We start from the raw sequence: 21590 nt of genomic DNA on the forward strand, positions 1-21590 counted from the left end.
GATTTTGTACTTTATAGAATGAAAGTATTCGGTTGCTTAAAATTTCTAGTTACCCATTTCTGTTTTTTCAGGAAGCTTTATGTGACACTGCTAATTTACCTATCACTGACAACATTTCACCATAGCCTTATTTTTCCCAGGAGAGATTTATTTTAGTGATGGGTCTGTGGATTATCTTTTTTCCCTATTTTTTTTTTGCATTTTCTTTAATAAGCACATATTACTTGAAAAATGAGAAATAAGGACTCTTGGGGAACTTCCTGCTAAGTCTGTATAACTCTTTTATAAGGCAGCGAAGAATTTTTTAATCCCATATTCAAAGCCAAATCACTTGTCAAAATCCCTGGGAGAACCGATTGTTTGAAGAACTGACAATCCCTAGTGAGAGATGAGAGGGAAGTCTTGCATAATCTTGGCAAGATTATCAATACTAGATGAATTTCTTAGCTGAGGAATCAAGGTATTTTCAAGAATCTGTGACTGGAGAATGAGATTTGATGTTATACTCTAGGCCACCAAGGGCCTGTCGCCAATGACCTTGTGGACTTTGAGAAAACTGTGACGTGCAAAGAATGCTTTATTTGGCATCCAAGGACACAGTGTGAAGTAAGTCACTTTAACCTGCAAAGAAACAATACAAGCCTCGCTATTCATGAGGTATTTAGGAACAAAAGTTAAAATGAGATTAGGTTAAAGTATGCACAATAGTAAAGTGCTTCACACACTGTAAAGGGTTCTGCAAATATTTGGGTGTTGATGTTTCTGATTAGCTGAGCCTTGGATTTATCTGAAGGAAAAATGTGTTTGAGTTTAAACATTACAATGAGTTATGTGACTTTGAACCAATCATTCTACTTTCTTAGCGTGTTTCCCAGTTTAGTGGAGATCTTTTGGGTCTTACTTCACACAATTATTTAGAAGTGTGAATGGATGTGGAAATGTTTTGGAAAGCATAATGCATGATAAGATCTGAGGTGTTATTACTCTGTAGCCTTTGAGTTGGTCAAGGCCTCCCGGAGTCTAAAATACAGTGCATCCGTCTTCCTATGAGATCCTGTTAGGTAAGAAAAGCCCTTACCTTAGGTAGATATGCTCTCAAAATTAATTTTTAAATGAATTTTCCTTTTATTGCAATGCTTTTCCTTCCATATTATTTTAATAAAGTTTCCTTAAGGGATATGATGGTTATTATTTTTTTTTAAAGGAGGCAGCCAGAGTGTAACATGCTGTTTCCAATTTACTAAATCAGGAACCTGTACTCAGGTTGGGACCCTACATTCCCTGCAGGATGGGGCTTTAATTAGCTGGACTTTAACTACTGCCTGTGGAAATATAGGGCTTCTCTGTGTCCAGATGTGTTCAGTGTGTCTGAGACTGAATTAAACCCTAGAGGACAGTGTAAAGGGCTAGAGAAGCAAGGGGAGTAACAAGAAGGGTTGAGGTGACCATAGGTGACAGCCTTGCTGGTGGGAGAGAGATTTCTAATCTCTTGCAGGCAAAGGGAGAGAGCTCAATCCTTTTAAAAATGTTCTGGTACAGAGCAGGTCCCAGCCTTCCCTGGGTTTGGCCAGCCATCTGGCCCTCAGGTTGAGACTAGGATAGGACCGAGACCTAGAGGGAGATCCTGTGATGGCCCAACATGGGAAGATGCTGGTTCTCAGTTAGCAGTCTGAACACTCTCTGTGGAGGGTCCCTGCTTTCTTTTCCTCACTGTCGTATCTCCAGAGCCAACATGGGTACTTGCCACCAATAGGTGCTCACAAATACTTGATGAATCAGTAACTGAAGAGTGGTTAAACTATTAACAGTGACAACAGAAGCATTTTCAAACTGCCTACGGCCCCCATGGGTCATAAAAAGGGTTAGGGCAAGAGGGATATTCATAATTCTGTCAATGGTACCTCAAGCCAGACAAATGCTGTTTTCTCACTGTTGTGATAGCACTATGGCTTGAAGCTGGAAGAGTCTGGAGAATGACTTTTTTTTCACAGCTATTAAATATAACAGGCTACAAAATCCTTTGGTCGATAGGTGCCACATTTCACAACACATTCATTATAGTAGCTGTTATAGTACAATTATAATTCATAATTTTTGTATTTTAAAAATGTAGTCCTATTAAAAATTTTGAAAACATTTAACACTATTTTCCATGAAACTAGAAGCACTTATTCAATTAGATGGAAATCCTCAGAGAAATCAACTCCATACCTTTTGTGGGGGAGGGGGGTGGCAATAGCATCTTTTCACAAGGTTTAGGGTGTGTGTGTGTGTGTGTGTATTTAGGGGGCTGGGGTATGGAGATTTTTAAAGATTTTGTACTTTCCTACTTCTAGGTGGATATAAAGTGTCCTGACCTCCTCCTCCTGGTAATGTTTGTCTAGATAAAAGCTTTCTTTAAGGTAGGCCTTGTCAAAGAAGCAAGATAGTTGTTGACAGTACAGCAATCCGTATATACAAAATCTGTTTAATGGTCATTCGTGTAAGTAGATTTATATAAACAGAAAATAGTTCCATTTTTTTCTTTGCCAAGCAATCAAGCAAAACACTAGGACCAATACGATTAATAGCCCAAAGACTGAGATATAATAGCCACGCTGAGTAAGACATGAGCGCCATCTGGAGGGTCCACTTGAAACTACAGTGCAGCATCTGAAGAACCTGTGAAGTATAAAGGTACCGTTTGTGGATAGGAGTAGGAATGAGCTACCTTCATTCCACAACCTGAGCTCCTACTGTTTCAAGCTTCCAATAGAGGGCTGAGAATATTGTTATACAGTGAAGTGCTTTTAGCAGAGGTGGGAAATGAAACTTTAACATCTGAGGAGTACTGACGTTAGCTCATTAGTAAATGTTAAGTCCGGAAGTACTGGGCAAGAGGGAAATAGGCAAATGTGTCCCCAGTCAGCTGTGTCCTGATGCCCCATCTCCTTACCCTGAGTAGGGCCTCATACAAATCCATCAGAATTTTTATTCACAAGACGTAAATGACTGATAGTTTAGGTTTTCCAGAGGCATTTACATTTTATATAGAGAGATAACTGGCAGAATTTCCAGATGTCAACTGTTGGGGAGGCTATGGTGGAGGAAACAATCACCTCCTTTACCAAATACCTTATTATTTCTTTTAAATAAACTAGGCCTGTTCCTTGCTGATGCACTCATTTTAATGAAAATGTTCTAAAAGGAGTATTTAGTCTCTCAAAACTCTGAGTAGCTTAAAACATTTGCATTTAATATGTTTATATATTTCCAATAAGACACTGATTATCTTATTTGTTTGTTTGTTTTTTAAGATACTGGTATTTTAATGAGATACGTAGTCCCCAGTGTTCTCAAATATCTCTGGTGAAAAACTTTATTTTTTAAAAATTCCCTATCACTTGAGGGACCAATACATGTATAAATTAAAGTAATAATTTCATGGCAATATCTTAAAGAGTTTAGTCTATCTGAACTTGTCACAGACCATTTATATTATGTCAGCTGGCCTTGGTCTGTTGACAGCATTTGAAGATTGCTATCACTGCCCTATTTCCTATTTTCTAAAAAATACTTGCATTTGCCCTGAAGATCTCTGTCCACCAGGACTACCGCCATATTTAAGAGCCTGACTTACACCTTCCTCACAACTTTTAAAAGAATATGGGCTTTGAATCCATAAAAATGAACATTTCAAACGTTTTCTAGTCCCCATTTTAAACTGACCCGCTTCTTGCGATGTGTTTGTACAACACCCCCATTCCCTTGCTTAGTTCAATTGGCTTCAGTTTTGCCAACTTTATTTGTGATGAATTTGGCCTAGACATCAGAAGCTTGCGTTAGATACTTGGGTAGCACAGAAGGTCAGGTATTTAAGGATTAACAGAGAAATCCATCTAGGAAATCCATGTAGCACACAAGACGTATGCTTTCTTGATATGAAGATTATAGGAAAGCTTCAGTTGTTTTTTTGTTTTTGTTTGGTTGGTTTTTGTTTTTGTTTTTTTTTTGGTTGACAGTGTCTTTTGATTGACAAGTAATTCTGGTTTTCTGACGTTTCTTTCACCCACTGGTTCAAATGCAGTGCATTCTTTTTTTCTTATCCCAATAACCCAAAACTGAAAATTCCACATGGCCATATATTAAGTAAAGTGTTCATATGTTTCCATTTATAAGGCACAAAATCCACCAATCGCTCAGAGAAAGGAAGAAAACAAAGACCTAAAGACAAAATAACCTATTAATAGAAGAGATTCATCAAACTGGAGTGAAAACAAAGTACTTCCCTTTATAGTAAAAGGGACCTTATACTGATAGGAAACATAGCCTCTGAGAAGACTCCCATGGCTCCTCCAACAACACAGACCCCTTCACTGGATGAGTACATAACTCAGTCCTCAGAGAGGGCTGTGTGGCCAGAACACATCAATCACAGTACCCCTTATACCAAGAAGCTATTGGGTAACAGAAAATTCTAGCAACAGGGTACCTGGTTCACCATTATTACCCAAAGGAGCCTTCAGGGACCAACCCACAGGGATCACACATGCTTATCTGTCCTGGGGCTTGATTATTTTAAGGATTCAGCTCTAAATCGAGGCATAACCTCCTGCCTGAGGACCCTGAACTATGGTAGTTAAGTGGGTCCTTTGCATGGTAGTATCTAGTTAAGAGGCTGGACCTTGGGTTCCTCTTGAAATAATCAGATCCCTAGAAGAACCAGAACCAATTCACTCTATTAGGGTTTGTTTTGTTTTTGTTTTTGAAACATGCTGGTCCAAATCTGGAGAAGGTTCCCTAGCACAAGCCCCCGATTTTCTGGCCTATAAGGCAGCCCTGATAATCTCAAGAACTGCGGTCCGCAGGTATAAAACAGAAGGGTCACATGACACAAAACATTATCCATGTTTGTTGGCTGGGCCTCCTGATGGCTCTTGGCACTGTACTTTCTAGTACCGTTTAGTAGTATATGAAAGTAAACTTCCTGAATGTCCACATGGATCCAAGCATTTCCTGGAAATATGACTGCTTCATAGTCCTCTATATTACCATGCAAGGTACAGATGGGAGTACACTGTAGAGAAAACAGCCAGGCACACGTCATCCTGAGAAAAGGGTCACTGTCAGAGTGGGCAAGAGAGGAGGGACCAGAAATCAGATGAACCACATAATTCATTATGTCTAAGAGTTTCACTGAATCATCTTGAAGATTCTGACTTCTTCACCCTGGACAATCTGAAATCCAAACGAAATCAAGTTCTTGGATCAGTTTACTCAATTATCAAAGACCGATATAGTAGGATGGCTATTCCAAAATGGTGTGGACCAGCCACGTACTCACTTTCCAATCCAAATTTATTATCCCTTTAGCTCCAGGACTTGCCCCTGGAGGCCAAAGTCAGAATTCCACTAAATTCAGGCAGAAAGATAGTCCTTAATTCAGTGTCCCATGAATCCTAGCCAACGTCCCTTCCTTTCCTGTATCTTGTAAGGCTATGAGACAGGGAAAAGTAATACTCTTTTTATTAGCAACAACTATTAACAACAAAACTCTTGAATCCTTTGGCTTTCCAATGTGATAGCATATCCTTGGAAATACGTGTTAATTTAAAAGCAACTCTTAAAAACAAAAAGTCAACTCCTATTGTTGTACTGAGTTTTCCCCAAATCACAGGGCTGCCTCCACACCTCACCCCACCTGCCAGCCTCAGGAATCTTTCTTTGTCAGTCTGGCCTTGACTTTGTGTCTCAGGAGGGCTGCGGTGGCAGCGCTGCAGGCCACCAAGAAGAAGAAAGAAAGACAGGCCATGTAGACAGACAGGGGGCCATGGCGCTGCAGAAAGATCTCCTGCCGCCCCTGGTAGTCCAGAAGGATAGCCTCCAGCTGGGAGAGCGTACAGACAGACAGAAAGGCGTGGAAGATCTGATGCCCATGGCCCACAATGTCACAGGAACCCGGGAAGTACTTCTCGGGAACCGGGCAGGAGAAGAAGTAGGCGCTGACCAGGAAGAAGAGGATCTGGAGGGTGTGGTACCAGGCCGCCTGCTCCTGGCAGCCAGCCAGGTGGCACAGGGCCACGCGGTGTGCCACGGGGCTGATGTCTAGGACGAAGGCCAGCCCTGCCGGCACCACTTGACAGATCTTCCTCATGACCGGGTAAGGCCTGCGGTAACGGTACTTGGCATAGCAACAGCCCGCGCAAGACAACCAGCCGCAGAAGGCAGCCGCCGGCAGGAAGAAGAGCCAGAAGAGCTCGTACCAGGCCTGGTCGGAGCTGTAGAAGAAGTGGGCCAAGGCACTGCCGTACTGGTAGACGCTCACGCCCACGTAGTCCACGAAGTAGAAGGTGTAGTGCGAGAGCTCCGACTTGGACTGCAGCAGGTGGGCCAGAAGGCTGCACGTGAGGTAAGTGATGGACGACAAGATGAACAGGAGCAGGGGCAGCGAGCGCGTGGAGGCCCACGGCAAGGCCTCGGCCTCGGCGAAGGCCCAGAATCGCAGGAGCACGGCCAGGGCGGCCAGCAGGTGGGTCCACACATTGACCACCTCGTTGTGCTTCTGAAAGAGGCTGAAGAAGTAGTAGCGCCACTCGTGGCCCGTAGGGCGGTAGCCGGTGTGGATGTAGGGCTCCCGGAAGAGCTGCGGCACGTCGGTCTCGGGCACGGTGCAGGGCATCTTGGGAAGGCCGTCCTCCAGGAGCTTGGGCAGGCGGCGCAGCTGCTGCCCGCTCACCGACAGCGTGCTCAGGCGCTCCAAGATGGCGGTCGTCATGGCTGCCGGAGGGACCTGCAGGGAACACACGAGAGTCTGCACACCGCGGGACAGGTGCACGGAGCCCCGGCCACAAGGGCGGTGGGGCCGCTTAGTGCTTCTAGTGCGTCGGGGGAGCCCGGGAGCCACAGACGGCTTCTCTGAGCCTCACTTTTGTTTCATCTGTACGCAATCGAGTGGGAATCCCTTCCCACCGAAGGTTCTGGTTTCGTCTCTGCTACCCACTGCAGTGGGAAGCAAAGTCCCATCTGTTAGCCAGCCTGTTGTCATGATAGCCACAACATACTTAAGTAAGGGTGCCTTTAGAGGCTTTGAAGCTTCCTAGATGTTATTAAAATGTAGTCATCAGACAGGCTCTCATAGTATGAGCTATTGAAATACAAAAATTATGAATATTGATGTTACTAACGATAGCTTACATTCTTGAGCCCATCTAATCTTAAAATAGCCACTAATTTCACCAGTAACTTGAAATTCTGAGAAAAGCAATAGTTAACTTGAACCTAAAAGTAAAGACAGGCAAATGAGTCATGAATTTGGTTGGTAAAGACCAATACATACTCTGGGAAATACTTTAACAGTTAAAGAAAATTAACGCATGACCTAAACTTAACCTAAAATCTAATTGTAAAGATGGGGAGGGTGTTTTTGTGTTTTTTTTTCTTTCTAAATTATGCTCTGAAAAGTAAGCAGTTTGGATTTGTCTCTCCTGGGTACCTAAATCTGTATTCAATAAATTTCAGACCTCAAAAATGCTAACCTTACACTTGGAATTTTTACATGACAGATGAGCCCGATGAGCATAGCAATTATTTCATAAAATATCTCACAAAATAGCTGCAAAATTTCATGTGAATTTTTTTGGGTAAAGAAATGGATTTTCAGCATATATACATTTATCTTCTGTACTTCCTATTTCCCAGCCTCTTTTCCTCAGAGAAGTCCAGAACCTGATTGATTTATCTAAATGGCCCCCTTGCTTCAGAACCCTTCTGCTGGAAGAGATACAACAAGTGCTTCTCGAGGCACTACTAATTTTAGTGAAAAAAAATTAATCTTTCTACTCGCATTTCTTAATATTGAAAAGGAAAAAAAATCAGGTCTAAAATGTAGGACATGAAGATTAATAAAATGTAAAAAAAAAAAAAAAAAAGAGTCCAGGAAGACCTGGATTCAGTCCTTGGTTTCAGGCCACTTCCTGGGTAACCTTGGGCAAGTTATAGAGCTATCTGGGCTTCAATTTCTTCATCTGTAAAATGGGAGTAATAATTCTACATACTGTATGAGTGGTTGTGGTTAAATGCGAGACTCTAAATATAAAATGCTTATTAAGGATTATGAAGTCAGAAGGACAAAAAGGGGGGGAGTGAGAGAGAAAGAAAACAGTCATCAGAATACCTAAATTCAAAAAAAGAAAAAGCTAAGCAGTGCTTCTGCTGTCAGCCAGCAGGGGGATCCAAGAGCCTGGGAGTTAAGTTCTAGATGGCGACACCTCCAATTGACCTCCTGTGGCTGTCGGTGACAAGAGCACAGCAGGGGTAAGGGAAAGGGACCGGAAGGTGGGAACACGCGGAGTATGCTGGCCCCGGAATCAAGCAGATCCACGGCATGACTGGGCCTGGGACATGGATGGTGTTTCAAGCTGTCCTGTGGCTACTGGCTGAGAAGCATGTGGCCTGGGGGAGCTGGGCTTTGTTGGAGCCCTGGTGAATTAAAGAGCTCTATTCTTTAGATATACGCTTCTGCCATCTCTTGTGAAGTGGAGAGGGAAATCAGATAGAAATATTGGTGTGATTTTGTGGTTGGGGAAATAGAGGTGAGTCACTGGGGATATGAGCTGTAGAGGAAGGAATCCCTGAAGACGCTCCCAGGTAGGCCCCACCAAGCATTACCGTCTAAGGGTGTTTCCATCATCTCTGGGCACCCAAACCAATTGGAGATAATTCCACATCCAGAGTTAAATAACACATGACTACACAATTTCTGCTCATGTTTGTCTCCTCAAAATAGGGTGTCTAGGACAATAGTAGGTTCTTACAAATTGATAACACAAGTGAAAACTTGGGTTTTGGTTGTCTAATGGTTGGAACCGAGCACAGTACAGACCTGGGAATCAACCAGCATTTGTCTGTTCTGAGGGAGAAAGGGCAGATCATGATGCTGCTTTATTGTCAGTTTCCAGAAAGCCCTGTCTACAGAGCTCTGACCCCAAGAGTTCCTCCAGTCTTCACATCACCAACCTCACTTCATGGCTTTATGTTGACAAGTTCTTTTCAGAAAATTATTTCTACTTCTCTCATACTTATGGAAAATAAACTAGGAGAGGTTTATAGAACTAAGAAGCAGAGAAGTACAAGATGTAAGGGTTTTAACTTTAGCTTCAGGGGAAAGGATGTACAGGAAAAAAATTGGCAGAATCATTATTTCTCTTGCAAATGAGGCTTTCTTTTCCAAGGATCTTTAAAACGCCACCACACCAGCCTCAGGGTCTCCTAATAACTCCATCCTCTGGAGTGTGCAGCCCAACACCCACAGAGGGACCAGTTTGTTGCAGGGACACTACCCCAATGGCCTCCGACTCAGGATATGATCTCTTATCTCTGTCGGTGATGAGGGTGCTACAAAGATCTAGGTCATATATCTGTGGGTGAAAAGGATCTAAATTCCTGTTTGGAAGTGCAGGGTGATGAAAAATTCTAAACTAATGGTCAGAAAGAGAGGGGATTATTTCTTTGTCCTGTGCTTGCAACTGCCCCTTCCCCTGCCATAAAATTCTCCCTTCATCTGAGAGCAGCCACCATAGCCACAGCAATGGTGAGAGGGTATAATTTTTTTTTTAAGATTTTATTTATTTATTCGACAGAGATAGAGACAGCCAGCGAGAGAGGGAACACAGCAGGGGGAGTGGGAGAGGAAGAAGCAGGCTCATAGCGGAAGAGCCTGATGTGGGGCTCCATCCCAGATCGCTGGGATCACGCCCTGAGCTGAAGGCAGACGCTTAACCGCTGTGCCACCCAGGCGCCCCAAGGGTATAATTTTTTTTTTTATCATCATTAGCTTCAGAAGCCCTTGTCCAGTAGCTACCCCCATAGCTTACCCTGTAGAAAGCACTACTTTCACTAAGCCAGAGTGTGCTGTCTTCTAGAAATAGGCGTCAAAGGGCCAGCTGTAAAGTTTGAGAGTCTGTCTGGGAGGAAACCACATATTAGCCTCATGATGTTGGTGCAGGCACACACCTCCAGCCTTTCTGGTGCTGGCTCTGAGTAAGGGTCTGCCCCTCATTCCTGGCCTCTGTCCCCACGCACTCCTCCCTGAGCTGATGTGGTCATCAGCCAACCAAGACGTTACCTTAGAATGATCTCTTGTGCACAGGGTATGTTCCAGCTCCTCTGCTGAGACAGCCAAAATGTAATCTTCCTGAAGAATTCTCATGAACTGGCTGAGCTCAAGTCATATTTTGATCAACCACAGAGCTATTCCAGAGCAAAGACTGTCTGCTCAACAATGCTGCAGACTACAAAGGCCACGACGGAAGAATAAAACTAAGACCCCTGACCTCAAACAGCCTCCAAGGAGATTCAAACTTCATGAATCTGTAGCCAATACCACCAGACTGCATATAATTGAGTATTAAGTAGAGTGAAATACAAACAGGTCTCCAGAGCAAAGCATGCTCGGGGCATGCTGGCGTTGAGACACGTGAAGGGGTGAGGAGCAGGGAATTCTGGGAGGGGGTGAATATGAGCGAGGGAATGCTGTGGCTTCTTTGTGGGTCCATGAGCAGAGGGGCTGTTGGGGAGTAATAAGGCAGTGAGTGGGGTAGGTGCCATGGCATTAGCGAAAGTTTAGATTTGATGTTGCAGAAAGCTTTTAGCTTGTTCAATCCTTGTCTCACCAAGCTGTGGGGATTCGTGCTGCATCCAGTGCCCCCTCTCTTGGCTTAAGTGACACAATCCTCTCTGGTCTTGCCTGTTTGTTTGTTTGTTTGTTTGTTTGTTTGTTTGTTTGTTTTGTCCCACCACCCCTGCTAGCTGTGGTGTTCTCAGGGGTCCATCATCTGCTCCCTTTTCCACATCCACAGTCCCTCTCATGCGGGTACTTCTCCTACACCCTTGGCTTCAGTTATCATCTGTATCAGATGATTGCCATGCATACATCCACAGCCAGATCTTTCCTGAAATTTGGATTCAAATATCCAATGGCTCTGGATTTCCAACTGAATATTCCATGGGCAATTCAACATCTTCAAACTTCTTCTGCAACCCAGATTTGACCCTTCCCCTACATCTAATCAGTCATTTAGGTTCTGTTGATTTTATCTGAACATTTCTGGAATCCATTCTTTATATTTCTATGGCTCTCCATTCAGGCTTTCCAAATGAACTTATGCAGAGGATAACAGCAGTGTCATAACTGACCTTTCTTCCTCAAGTTCCCTTGCCTCATGTCCCCCAGACCCTCTCTTCTCCAAACCACTTCAGGGTGATAGTTTAAAAATGGACATCTGATCACCATTCCCCTCTGCATATTCCCTAGCAGCTCACCATTGCTTGTTTACAACACAAACTCGAAGTCCCTAACAGCCTTACTTTTGTTGACTTCCTTCCACTCCCAGCTTCCTCTTCCAGAAGAGGACCCACACCCCAGGCCATGTTGATGGCCTGGATGATAATACTGGGAGTTTTTCAAAAGTGCCACACTCTTTATCTCCAGTGCATACTTCTGCACATGATGACAGCCCTCCAGTCCAGCAACCCCAGCTCATCAATGTTCTGCCAAGGAACTCTACCAGGAAGCTTTTTTAACCCCCAGGCCATGTTTAAGACTCTCCCCAGCAACCATCTACCCTGGCCTTCCTCCCCCAGCACACTTCTGTCCTGGGGTCCTGAGCGCTGGTTTACTCTGCTCCCTCCCCCGTTTGTGGCCAGCTCCGTTCGAGGCAGGACTGTGTAGTGTGCAAGTTCCCATGTCTAAAATGGTATGCAGCATAGAAAATAATTATACGCCTAATCATTATTTACTGAATGAGCAGTTCTTTAGGCCCAGACATATGGCACCAATTTCCTTCTGTTCAGCAAGGTTAAGGGAAAAGAGAAATAATGCTCTGGGAGTCAGGGGGTCTGGCTGTTTCATATTTGCTCTCCTCAATTAGCTCTGTGGCCATGCCCAAGACATTAAACTACTCATCGTAATGTTTTTCATGAAAAAAGGTGGGTGGGAGGAGATTTCCTGTCTTTCCATCTCTCACTATAAAAAGAGGATAACTACTAAAACGGGCGGTAGTTGGATAGCACTTTGAAGAGACAAAACATGTACATTAAAGTACTAGTAATATTTTAAAAACTCACAGAAGGATTCTAACTTAGTAATATATAATGTTTCTGCCCTGTATTTGATTTTAATGCAGTCTTTGAAAACTGAAACGGAATTTAAAATTTTTGGTTCATTTCTGGGAATCCTCATAATACCTTCCTCAATTGCTTTATAAAGAGTTTTAATTAGACTCAGATTACAATGGAATTAGAATTTAAAGTTCTATCTTAATATGAACTATTATTTAACTCTTTTTTAATAATATGAGTATGATATCTGTACCATGAATTTAGGTAGTGTTTATATAAGAAAGTGTTAAAAATGTTACATCGTGTTTTAGACTATTTAGGGGTCCAATCTTAAAGTTTTATTTCATATGCTCCTTTAAGATGATTTACAAAAATTAAAGATAATTACTGTAGGACAAAATAGAAAGAGAGGAACAGGTAAAACCTATGCTCATAGCAATAATTTGACATTTTAGTAAAAAATTGTGAAACTGTATATTTACATTTTCTTTTTAAAAATAAATCACAATCAAAGGATTCATTTTTAAGGTTTGGTTTCGTTTACCTAGTTTTGATGGGTGAAAACTACCCAGAATGCATCTCCTCTTCAGTAACATTAAATAAAACGATGAAATGACCTGTTTCTGTGAGTGCTGTGTCCCCTGGAAGCATACTGCAAACGTCAAGTGCCCATAAATAACCATTTAACTTTCAGAGAGGAGCTGTATGGATGAGCACTGCGGCGCCTGGGCCAGTCTCCGATCTCCTGGTCACAGATGAAACCGCTTACACCAGGTATGCCCACGGCCCTCACTGCTCCTGGCAACCTCCTCCATCTGCTGGGTTCCCGCTCTGTGGGGGCTCAGAAGCGCCTGGCCACTGTCCTACTTTGGGTGCTCATTATCTCCCCACAGTCATCTTTGTAGGCTTTAGGAGGTTTTTCCTCTGGTCCCACCTGTGTGTCTCCATGACTAATCCCAACCATCCCCTAACCCTGCCACTTTTATGTCGTGGTCCATTAATTCTGCTATTCTTTCAGGCCTTTGTGTTTGGGTACCTGCCTGAGATGCCCACACCACGGTTGCCCACTGGCCAACTCCTAGTCATCCTTTATGCCCCAGTTCAAATTTCCCCTGGGGAGCCTTTCCTTTCAGGTGCTTCGTTGCCTGTACTACCACTGCACACACACACACCCCACACCATAGCACTCTCCTTTCTGTATAATTACGTGTCCTGGTTTGTATTATAGGCAGACCTTGTTTTACTGTGTTTTGCTTTATTGTGTTTTGCAGATACTGCATTTTTTAGAAGATTTTATTTTCAAGTAATCTCTGTACGCAACGTGTGGCTCCAACTCACAACCCCAAGGTCAAGAGTTGCATGCTCTACTGACTGAGCCAGCCAGGTGCCCCCAGATACTGCGTTTTTTACAAATGAAGATTTGTGGCAGCACTGTAAGTCTATCAGTGCCATTTTTTCAACAGCATTTGCTCACTTTGTGTCACATTTTGGTGATTCTTGTAGTATTTTCAACTTTTTCATTATTATCACATTTGTTACAGTGATCTTTGATCAGTGATCTTTGCTGCTACTACGGTATTTGTCATGGGGTACCATGTACTGTGCCCATATAAGACTGCAAACTTAATCAATAAATGTGTGTGTTGATTGCTCCACGGACTGGCCAATCCCTGGTCTCTTCTCCGAGCCTCCTTGGGCCTCCCTGTCCCTTGAGACATGACAATATTGAAATTAGGCCAATTAATAAACCTACAATGGCTTCTGAGTATTTACATGAAAGGAAGAGTCACACATCTCTCACTTAAAATCAAAAGCTAGATATAATAAAGCTTTATGCAGAAGGCATGTGAAAGCCAAGACAGGCCCAGAGCTAGGCCTCCTGCACCAAACAGCCCAGGTGTGTGTGAATGCAAAGGAGAGGTTCTTAAAGGAAATCCAAGTGCGGCTTCAGTGAACACAAATGAAAAGAAAGTGAAACAGCCTTATCGCTAATGCAGAGAAAGTTTCAGCAGCCTGGAAAGAAGCTCAAACCAGTCACAACATTCCGTTAAGCCAAAAGCTAGTCCAGAGCAACACCTTAACTCTCTTCAGTTCTACGGAAGCTGAGAGAGGTAAGGAAGCTGCAGAAGAGAAGTCTGGAGCTAGCAGAGGCTGGTTTGGAGGTTTAAGGAAAGAAGCCATCTCCACAACATAGAAGCACGAGATGAAGCAGCAGGTGCTGATGTGGGAGCTGCAGCAGGTTACACAGGAGGTCGAGCTGAGAGAATTCACGAAGGTGGCTGCACTAAAAAAACAAATCTGCAGTGTGGATGAAACAGCCTTCTATTGGAAGGAAATGCCATTTAAGACTTTTGTAGCTACAGAGAAGTTAGTGCCTGGCTTCAAAGCTTCAAAGGACAATCTGACTCTCTTGTTAGAAGCTAATGCAGCTGGTGATTTTAAGCTGAAGCCAGGGCTCATTGAAAATCCTAGGGCCCTTAAGAATTATGCTCAGTCTACTTTCCCTGTGGTCTATACATGGATAGCAAAATGGAATAACATATCTGTTTATAACATGGTTTACTGAATATTTTAAGCCCACTAGTGAGACCTACTACTCAAAAAAAAAGGTTTCTTTCAAAATATAACTGCTCATTCACAGTGCACCTGATCAGCCAAGAGCTCTGATGGAGATGGTTAATGTTCTCATGCTGGCTAACACAAGACCCATTCTGCAGCCCATGGATCAAGGAGTAATTTCAACTCTCAAGTCCTATTTAATTCTTAATTAATTTCCATAATTTAGGGGCGCCTAGGTGGCTCAGATGGTTGGGCGTCTGCCTTCGGCTCAGGTCATGATCTCCAGGTCCTGGGATCGAGCCCCATGTCGGGCTCCCAGCTCAGTGGGGAGTCTGCTTCTTCCTCTCCCTCTGCCTCTCCCCCTGCTTGTGCTCTGTCTCTGTCTCTCTCAAATGAATAAATAAAAATCTTAAAAAAAATAAAAAATAAATTCCATAATTTATAAATTAAATTATAAAATTTAGAATATAAATTAAATTAAGTGTTATTTAATTCACATTTCATAAGGCTATAGCCGCCATAGATAGTGATTCCTCTGATGGCTCTGGGCAAAGTAAACTGAAAACCTCCTGGAAAAGATTCATGATTCTAGATGTCAACCTTCAAAGGAAGATATCAAAATATCAACCCTATCAAACAGAATCACATACTACAGAGAAATCATTCATGAAAAGAAGAGTCCACTGATGAAGCAAACTTCGTTGTTATCTTATTTTAAGAAATGGCCACAGGGGCGCCTGGGTGGCACAGCGGTTAAGCGTCTGCCTTTGGCTCAGGGCGTGATCCCGGTGTTATGGGATTGAGCCCCACGTCAGGCTCCTCCGCTATGAGCCTGCTTCTTCCTCTCCCACTCCCCCTGCTTGTGTTCCCTCTCTCGCTGGCTGTCTCTATCTCTGTCGAATAAATAAATAAAATCTTAAAAAAAAAAAAAAGAAAAAGAAATGGCCACAGCCACCCCAGCCTTCAGCAATCACCACCCTGATCAGTCAGCAGCCATCCACATCAAGGCAAGACCCTCCACCAGCAAAAAGATTACGACTCACTGAAAGCTCAGAGGATGATTACCATTTTTTAGCAATAAAGATTTTTTTAAAAATAAAGGTATGTACTTTGTTTCTTTTTTAAGACATAATGCTAGTGTACACTTAACAGACTACAGTACAGTATTAATACAACTTTTATATGTGCTAGGAAACCAAAGAAGTCATTTGTCTCACCTGATTGCAGTACTCACTTTACTGTGGTTGTGTGGAACCAAACCTACAGTATCTTTGAGGTGTGCCTGTTATAGTCTCTTTCCACTAAACTAGAAGATCCTTTGAGGGCTTGAGAATCTTTTATCACCTACCACTGTGCCTAGTACATAGATGTTCCAATGAATTGTTGTTGAATAAATGACTGAATGGAATGAAAAATGTCAGGATAATAATAATAAGAAACACTTATACGGTGTTTATCACATGCCCAACAGTATTCTAAGTACTTTACAAATATCAGCTCATTTAAACTTCCTAACAACTATCTGGCATTAGTGCTACTATTGTCATCATTCCCACTTTACAGTTGAGGAAACAGAAGCACAGAGAGATTAAGGAACTTTCCTAAGGCTACACAGTAAGTCCCAAAGCCAGCAGGTAACCCAAAGCAGTTGGCTCTAGAGTCTAGGCTCTTAACCATTATGTCCCCCAAAACTGCGCTCTAAATCCAAACCCCAAAATGACGATATGCAACTTCAGATACACTGCTGTAAAACCGCTCTGCTCCACTAACAAAGATAATTTGCAGTTGGCTTTATAAAAGCAGCCAGTATCACAAAGCTCATTTCTTTGCCATGGAGTTTATTTGTAAATCAGATTCCAAGAGAAGAAAATGTGACTTCCCGAAAATCTGATTGAAATCTATCAGACAATCCAAGTGGGTCTGTAACCCAGATAAAAGTGATCATAAGCCCAGTGAGCCTCTTTCATTTTAGAGACACCATTTGTTATGGCTGACTTTGCAGAACTGGTGTGGTGAGACCTTCCAATCATAAACCTAAAGACCAAAGTCATTTATCAGCCTGTTGGAGGAAAGCACACCAACATTGAGAATAGTCACTGAATTCCGCTCTGTAGCATGCTATCTAAAAAGTCTTGCCCTGATTAACAAAGAGAATTAAATGCAAAGCCGCATATTTGGCAAACAGACATAGTTTGGTACTGATGATATTGTATCTGGAGGCCAAATAGAAGTGCTTCAAAGCAATTGTGTTCCCTCGTCTATTACCTACTTTAATGGAACACAATTTTGGAATAGCTGATTCCCTAGAAAAGCACCAGATGAGGATGTAAAAATCCCAATTTCTAGGGGCGCCTGGGTGGCTCAGTTGGTTAAGCGTCTGATTTTTTATTTCTGCTCAGGTCACAATCTCAGGGTTCTGGGATCAAGCCCCACGATGAGTTCTGCACTTAGCATGGAGTCTGTTGAAATTCTCTCTCTCCCTCCCCCTCTGCCCCTCCCCTTGCTCATGCATGCACTCTCTCTTTCTCTCTTGATTGAATGAAAGAAAGAAAGAAAGAAAGAAAGAAAGAAAGAAAGAAAGAAAGAAAGAAAAAGAAATCCTAGCTTCTTGTTCCAGCTCCACCAGTAGCTATGGGACTTTCGGCAAATCACACAACTTCTCTACACTTGTTGTCCTTGTCCATAAAATGGGGTTACAATTTCTAGAAGCTGTAAAATTCTGCAATTCATCTGGTCTATGTTTTGCTTTGTATGGAATACCAAGCAGTGTGCTGAAACTACCAAAAAACAGATCCTATGACATCACCTCATGTCACTTTGTGGGGGGCTCACACAGATGGCAGGAAGGTGGCCTGCTGGTTGTTGGACAGGGAACAAAAGAGCAGCAATTTCCATCAAACAGAGCAGAAGAAATGCTTCCAGAATTCATAGAAGTCCAGCATCACACATCACTGCATAACTATAAAGGGCTGAGAAGAAACAGCAGCCAAGACACCAACTTAGGGTCCATGTATAAGGACTGGAACCTTGCTTTGAGCAGCCTTTCGCCTAACGGGGACAGACGTGAAGGTGCAAACAACCTCAAACCCCTCCAGGATCTCCAGGAATCCTTCAAGTGAGAGGCTGCTAGACCCACATTGATTTTGTAGCCACCTCTGCCATGTAGCATATCAGTGTTTATAAAATCATTTTAAAGAGCGGCACTACCAGCAGAATCCTATTATTAGCAGAGAGAATTTTGACAGGAATTCAGGTTCACAAATGGTTAATGCATATTCTCTCCATATTTAAGAAAACCTAACAATCATAAATAACATCTCAATATCCAAAAATGGGAGATCTGATTTCATAAATTCTGATAAATCTATACAACAGAATACTATGTACCTATTAAAATAACTATGTAGATTTTAACATTTATTGTACTAGAAAGATGCATGTGAAATATGTGTGTTTTCCCTTGTTTTTTCACTATAGTCTCCCTGACACTTAGAACAGGGACTGGCTAGCACATAGTAGGTGCTCAACAGGGATTTGCTGAACAAATAAAATGAATGAAGGACATTGTTACAAGGAAGAAGCAAATTAAAAGTGTATGTTCCATTTTTATAAACATATACATGTAGCACAGAATAAGTATGGGACTGCATATAATCAAAACATTAATATAGACATTGTTAAGTGGTGGGATTATGGAGAATTTTACTTTTCCTCTAGGGTAGATACTATCATCACATTCCTTTTTTTTTTTTTTTAAGATTTATTTTTGAGAGAAAGAGAGTGCATACGCCACGCATGGGTGGGGAAGGGCAGAGGGAGAGAGAAATCCTCAAGCAGACTCCACACTGAGTGCGGAGCCTTAGGTGGGAGCTCAATCCCAAGCCCTGAGATCATGATCTGAGCCAAAATCAAGAGTCGGATGCTTAATCGATTGACCCACCAGGTGCCCCTCATCATGGTACTTTTTAACAATGAACAACCGACTGAGCCAGCAGGTGCCCCTCATCATGGTACTTTTTAACAATGAACAACCGACTGAGCCAGCAGGTGCCCCTCATCATGGTACTTTTTAACAATGAACATTTACTACTTTTGTAATTGAGAAAATGGTTATTGCTATTCTACAAATAGGAATATTTGACATAAGTATGTAAAACCTGGTAAAACATGATTAATTAGCACAATGGATTTTAAGACACTCTCCCTCACCCCCCCCCAAAAAAATCCCAGCATTACAAAGAAATATACACTTATTTGCATTATTCTATGGATTTTGAGCTTGACTAGTTAGGATTCCATACTAATAAAATTATTTTTAGAAGCAACCTATCTATACTTGCCATAATGTAAGCTAATGGTCATGGGGGTCTTGAAGGGGAAAAACATATATATATGTAACATCTACCATGAAGGCGGCAGTCATGTTCTTAGATTGGGAAAGGCGATATATGCAATATTGTCTGAAGACTTAATCACTGCACACAAACCCACATGGCCTTAATACACCAGTCAGTTCCTGGACCACGTGGGAACCTGACATGGCTGAACCCTGCCTGTAAAAAAGGTGAGGTGCCCCTGTGTGCCACAGATATGCCAGAAACACGGGTCACCTTCTGGGCTCAGTGAACTTTCCACCTCTGAATCTCTTCCTCTGTGGATCCCCATAATATTGATAGGGGAAAGAAAAGACAACATTAATTTGCTGCTATGCTCTGGGGAAGATGAACAGAGCGTATTTCCTCTGAGTGCCTTTCTCTCTTTCCAGCTGGAACCCTCTGACTGGGATTCCGCATTTCCTTTATTGTTACTTCCTATACTTCCCCCATCTCAGGTCATCTCACTTGAACAGGTACTGTCTTCCAAACGCATCATTACAGACACAGAACACACCTTCAACAGGTAATAAATAGTACCTGTATTTAATTCTAGTGGGAGGATTTGGGGGATCTGGGAACAGTTTAGAACACATCGAACAGTCCAAAGTCAATCAACAGGTTAGCTGGGTGTGATGCTCGCTTTTCTTCAGAGACTTCTTGTTTGGGAAGAGGTGAACTCTGCTGTCTGAAACACCTGTTAATTAATGCCTAGGGACAGGAGTCCCATAAGAATGTAACTACAGGCTTCGTTAGGTATGGTCTGGCACAGTAACGCAGCCTCTCGGCTTGGTCCAGCCTCTCACCTGCAGGAAGCTTCGTCACCCACCCGCAGTCCCGCTGGGACTGGGGCCAACCCAGGTGAACCCTGAAGAGCGCTGCAGATTCCACTGGCAGCAAATCAATCTGGGAAATGTACTTTCCATAGCAGAAGAATCTGATAACAAATTAAACCCAGGTTGGAGCAGGGTGTAAGGAATGCAGTTTCCCTAGCAATGAAAAGTTAACCCTTTTGCAGCTAATGCAGGCCACACTTTTGGTGGTCCCAAGGCCTGGACTTTTTATTTGCTCCCAAGAATCAAGTAAGTCACTTCATTCTCAGTTTCTCTTTAGATATCCTCATGGCCTTAATTCAATTCCACATTGACCACGAATCCTTCTCCAGGCCACTTTGATTTCTTTTCTCCCCGAACACCTACCTACCTAGTCCACGCATTTGGTAAGCAGAACATCCAGGCTCAAGCGCAATTTCACTGCTGTGCGTGTAGAAAGCCTTGCCTCTCCTATGTATTGGGTTGCAAGCTCCTTGACACAGAAAACACTGACTTACTTATCCTTCCTCTCTCCTATCAGCAACTGTCGGAGTAAAGGTGCCCCAGAATGTGTCAATAAATAATTGTTTGAGACAAAGTGAAATCAGATTCCCCTTTGGCCCTCTTTGCTTCTAAAGGTAAAATCAGTGAGATCTTCGATAATGAAAATGTGAGGTATTTTTCAAAAGGAAACAACATTTGAGTTGGATGTTGTTTATCTGTGTGTGGTTCAACTATGTGGTAGGTATCCATAACAGTGTTTAAACTGTTGACTGATTTCCAGTTACCAGCTCACTCTTACCATTGGTACTTTTGTGCCCAAGAATGCCCAAGCAAAGATGCAGGAAAGAGAGGGGCCAGGCAGAAAAAAGGATAAAGTAAAATAACATTGGAGCAGGAGTTCGCAGATTAGGGGACCTAGTTTTTTTTTTTTTTAATCCTTGTTGCACAGAAATCAGAACAGACTGTCCTGGTTCCCTGAACAAGCCACACAACTTCACCAGTGTTAACTGTACCCCATCTACACCTGGCAAAGCCACGTTCTGGCTCAGATATAAGCTCTTCTGTGCAGTTTAGTAACAGCCTCCAGCAGAATTAATCACGTGCTGTTATACCCCCTTAGCATTATGTTGTACACGTCTTCCTTTACATTAAATTGTGAAATTCATTAAGTTGTGCAAGGACGTTATTCAAGACATTAATTTTATTTATTGTTTGATTTACTTATTTTAGTTTCTGTTACTTGATTGTGAGAATAACGGGCGCAAAGAATTTAAGTGATCTATTCAAAGCCCTAAACCAAATCAGCCCTTAAAGTATGGGCAGACCCCACTGCTTCTGAGTTCTGTGTCCCAAGAGCCAGCCACCCGTGTCTCGGAAAAAGAAAGTCCCTCAAACAGGAATGGAAAAAGAAGAGCTGGATGAAAAGTGATTGCCTGTGTGCCTCTGATCTGATGCCAGACGAGGAATCTTGGCTCCCTGTAACATCCTAGGTGTGCTATCCAGAGCCTCCTCTCCTAGGGCTTTCCAAGAGGACTCTCTGAAGGGTACCCCTGAAGCCCCTTCTCCACTTCCCAGTGTGACCTTTTCTACAATTTGGAGTAATAATTCATAATCAGTAGCTGGTGCAGTTAAAAATCATTAGTCATTGCATAGAGGAGCTTCTGTTTGAAAAGTCTGAAAAGTTCAGATTAATAACTATAAACTACCCCATAGCTCCGGTTTTCCTCTCCGTTACATGACACCTGCC

The 21590-nt window shown here is 42.6% G+C and overlaps 1 protein-coding gene across 3 annotated transcripts in view; it reads right to left on the minus strand.

Moving 5' to 3' along the window:
- Positions 1–2447: 2447 nt before the first annotated feature.
- PAQR8 (progestin and adipoQ receptor family member 8) overlaps positions 2448–21590 on the minus strand; it is a 114128-nt gene continuing 94985 nt past the window's right edge. For all 3 annotated transcript variants that reach the window (XM_087857016.1, XM_045802292.2, XM_045802297.2), the window contains one exon: positions 2448–6769. In XM_087857016.1, coding sequence (XP_087713142.1) covers positions 5690–6754 — 1065 coding nt within the window. In that variant the 5' untranslated portion in view covers positions 6755–6769 and the 3' untranslated portion in view covers positions 2448–5689. The remainder of the gene's footprint in view (positions 6770–21590) is intronic.

Source organism: Ursus americanus, chromosome 29, assembly GCF_024610735.1.
Source record: "Ursus americanus isolate L20-20 chromosome 29, mUrsAme1.1.p, whole genome shotgun sequence".
NCBI lineage: Eukaryota > Metazoa > Chordata > Mammalia > Carnivora > Ursidae > Ursus > Ursus americanus.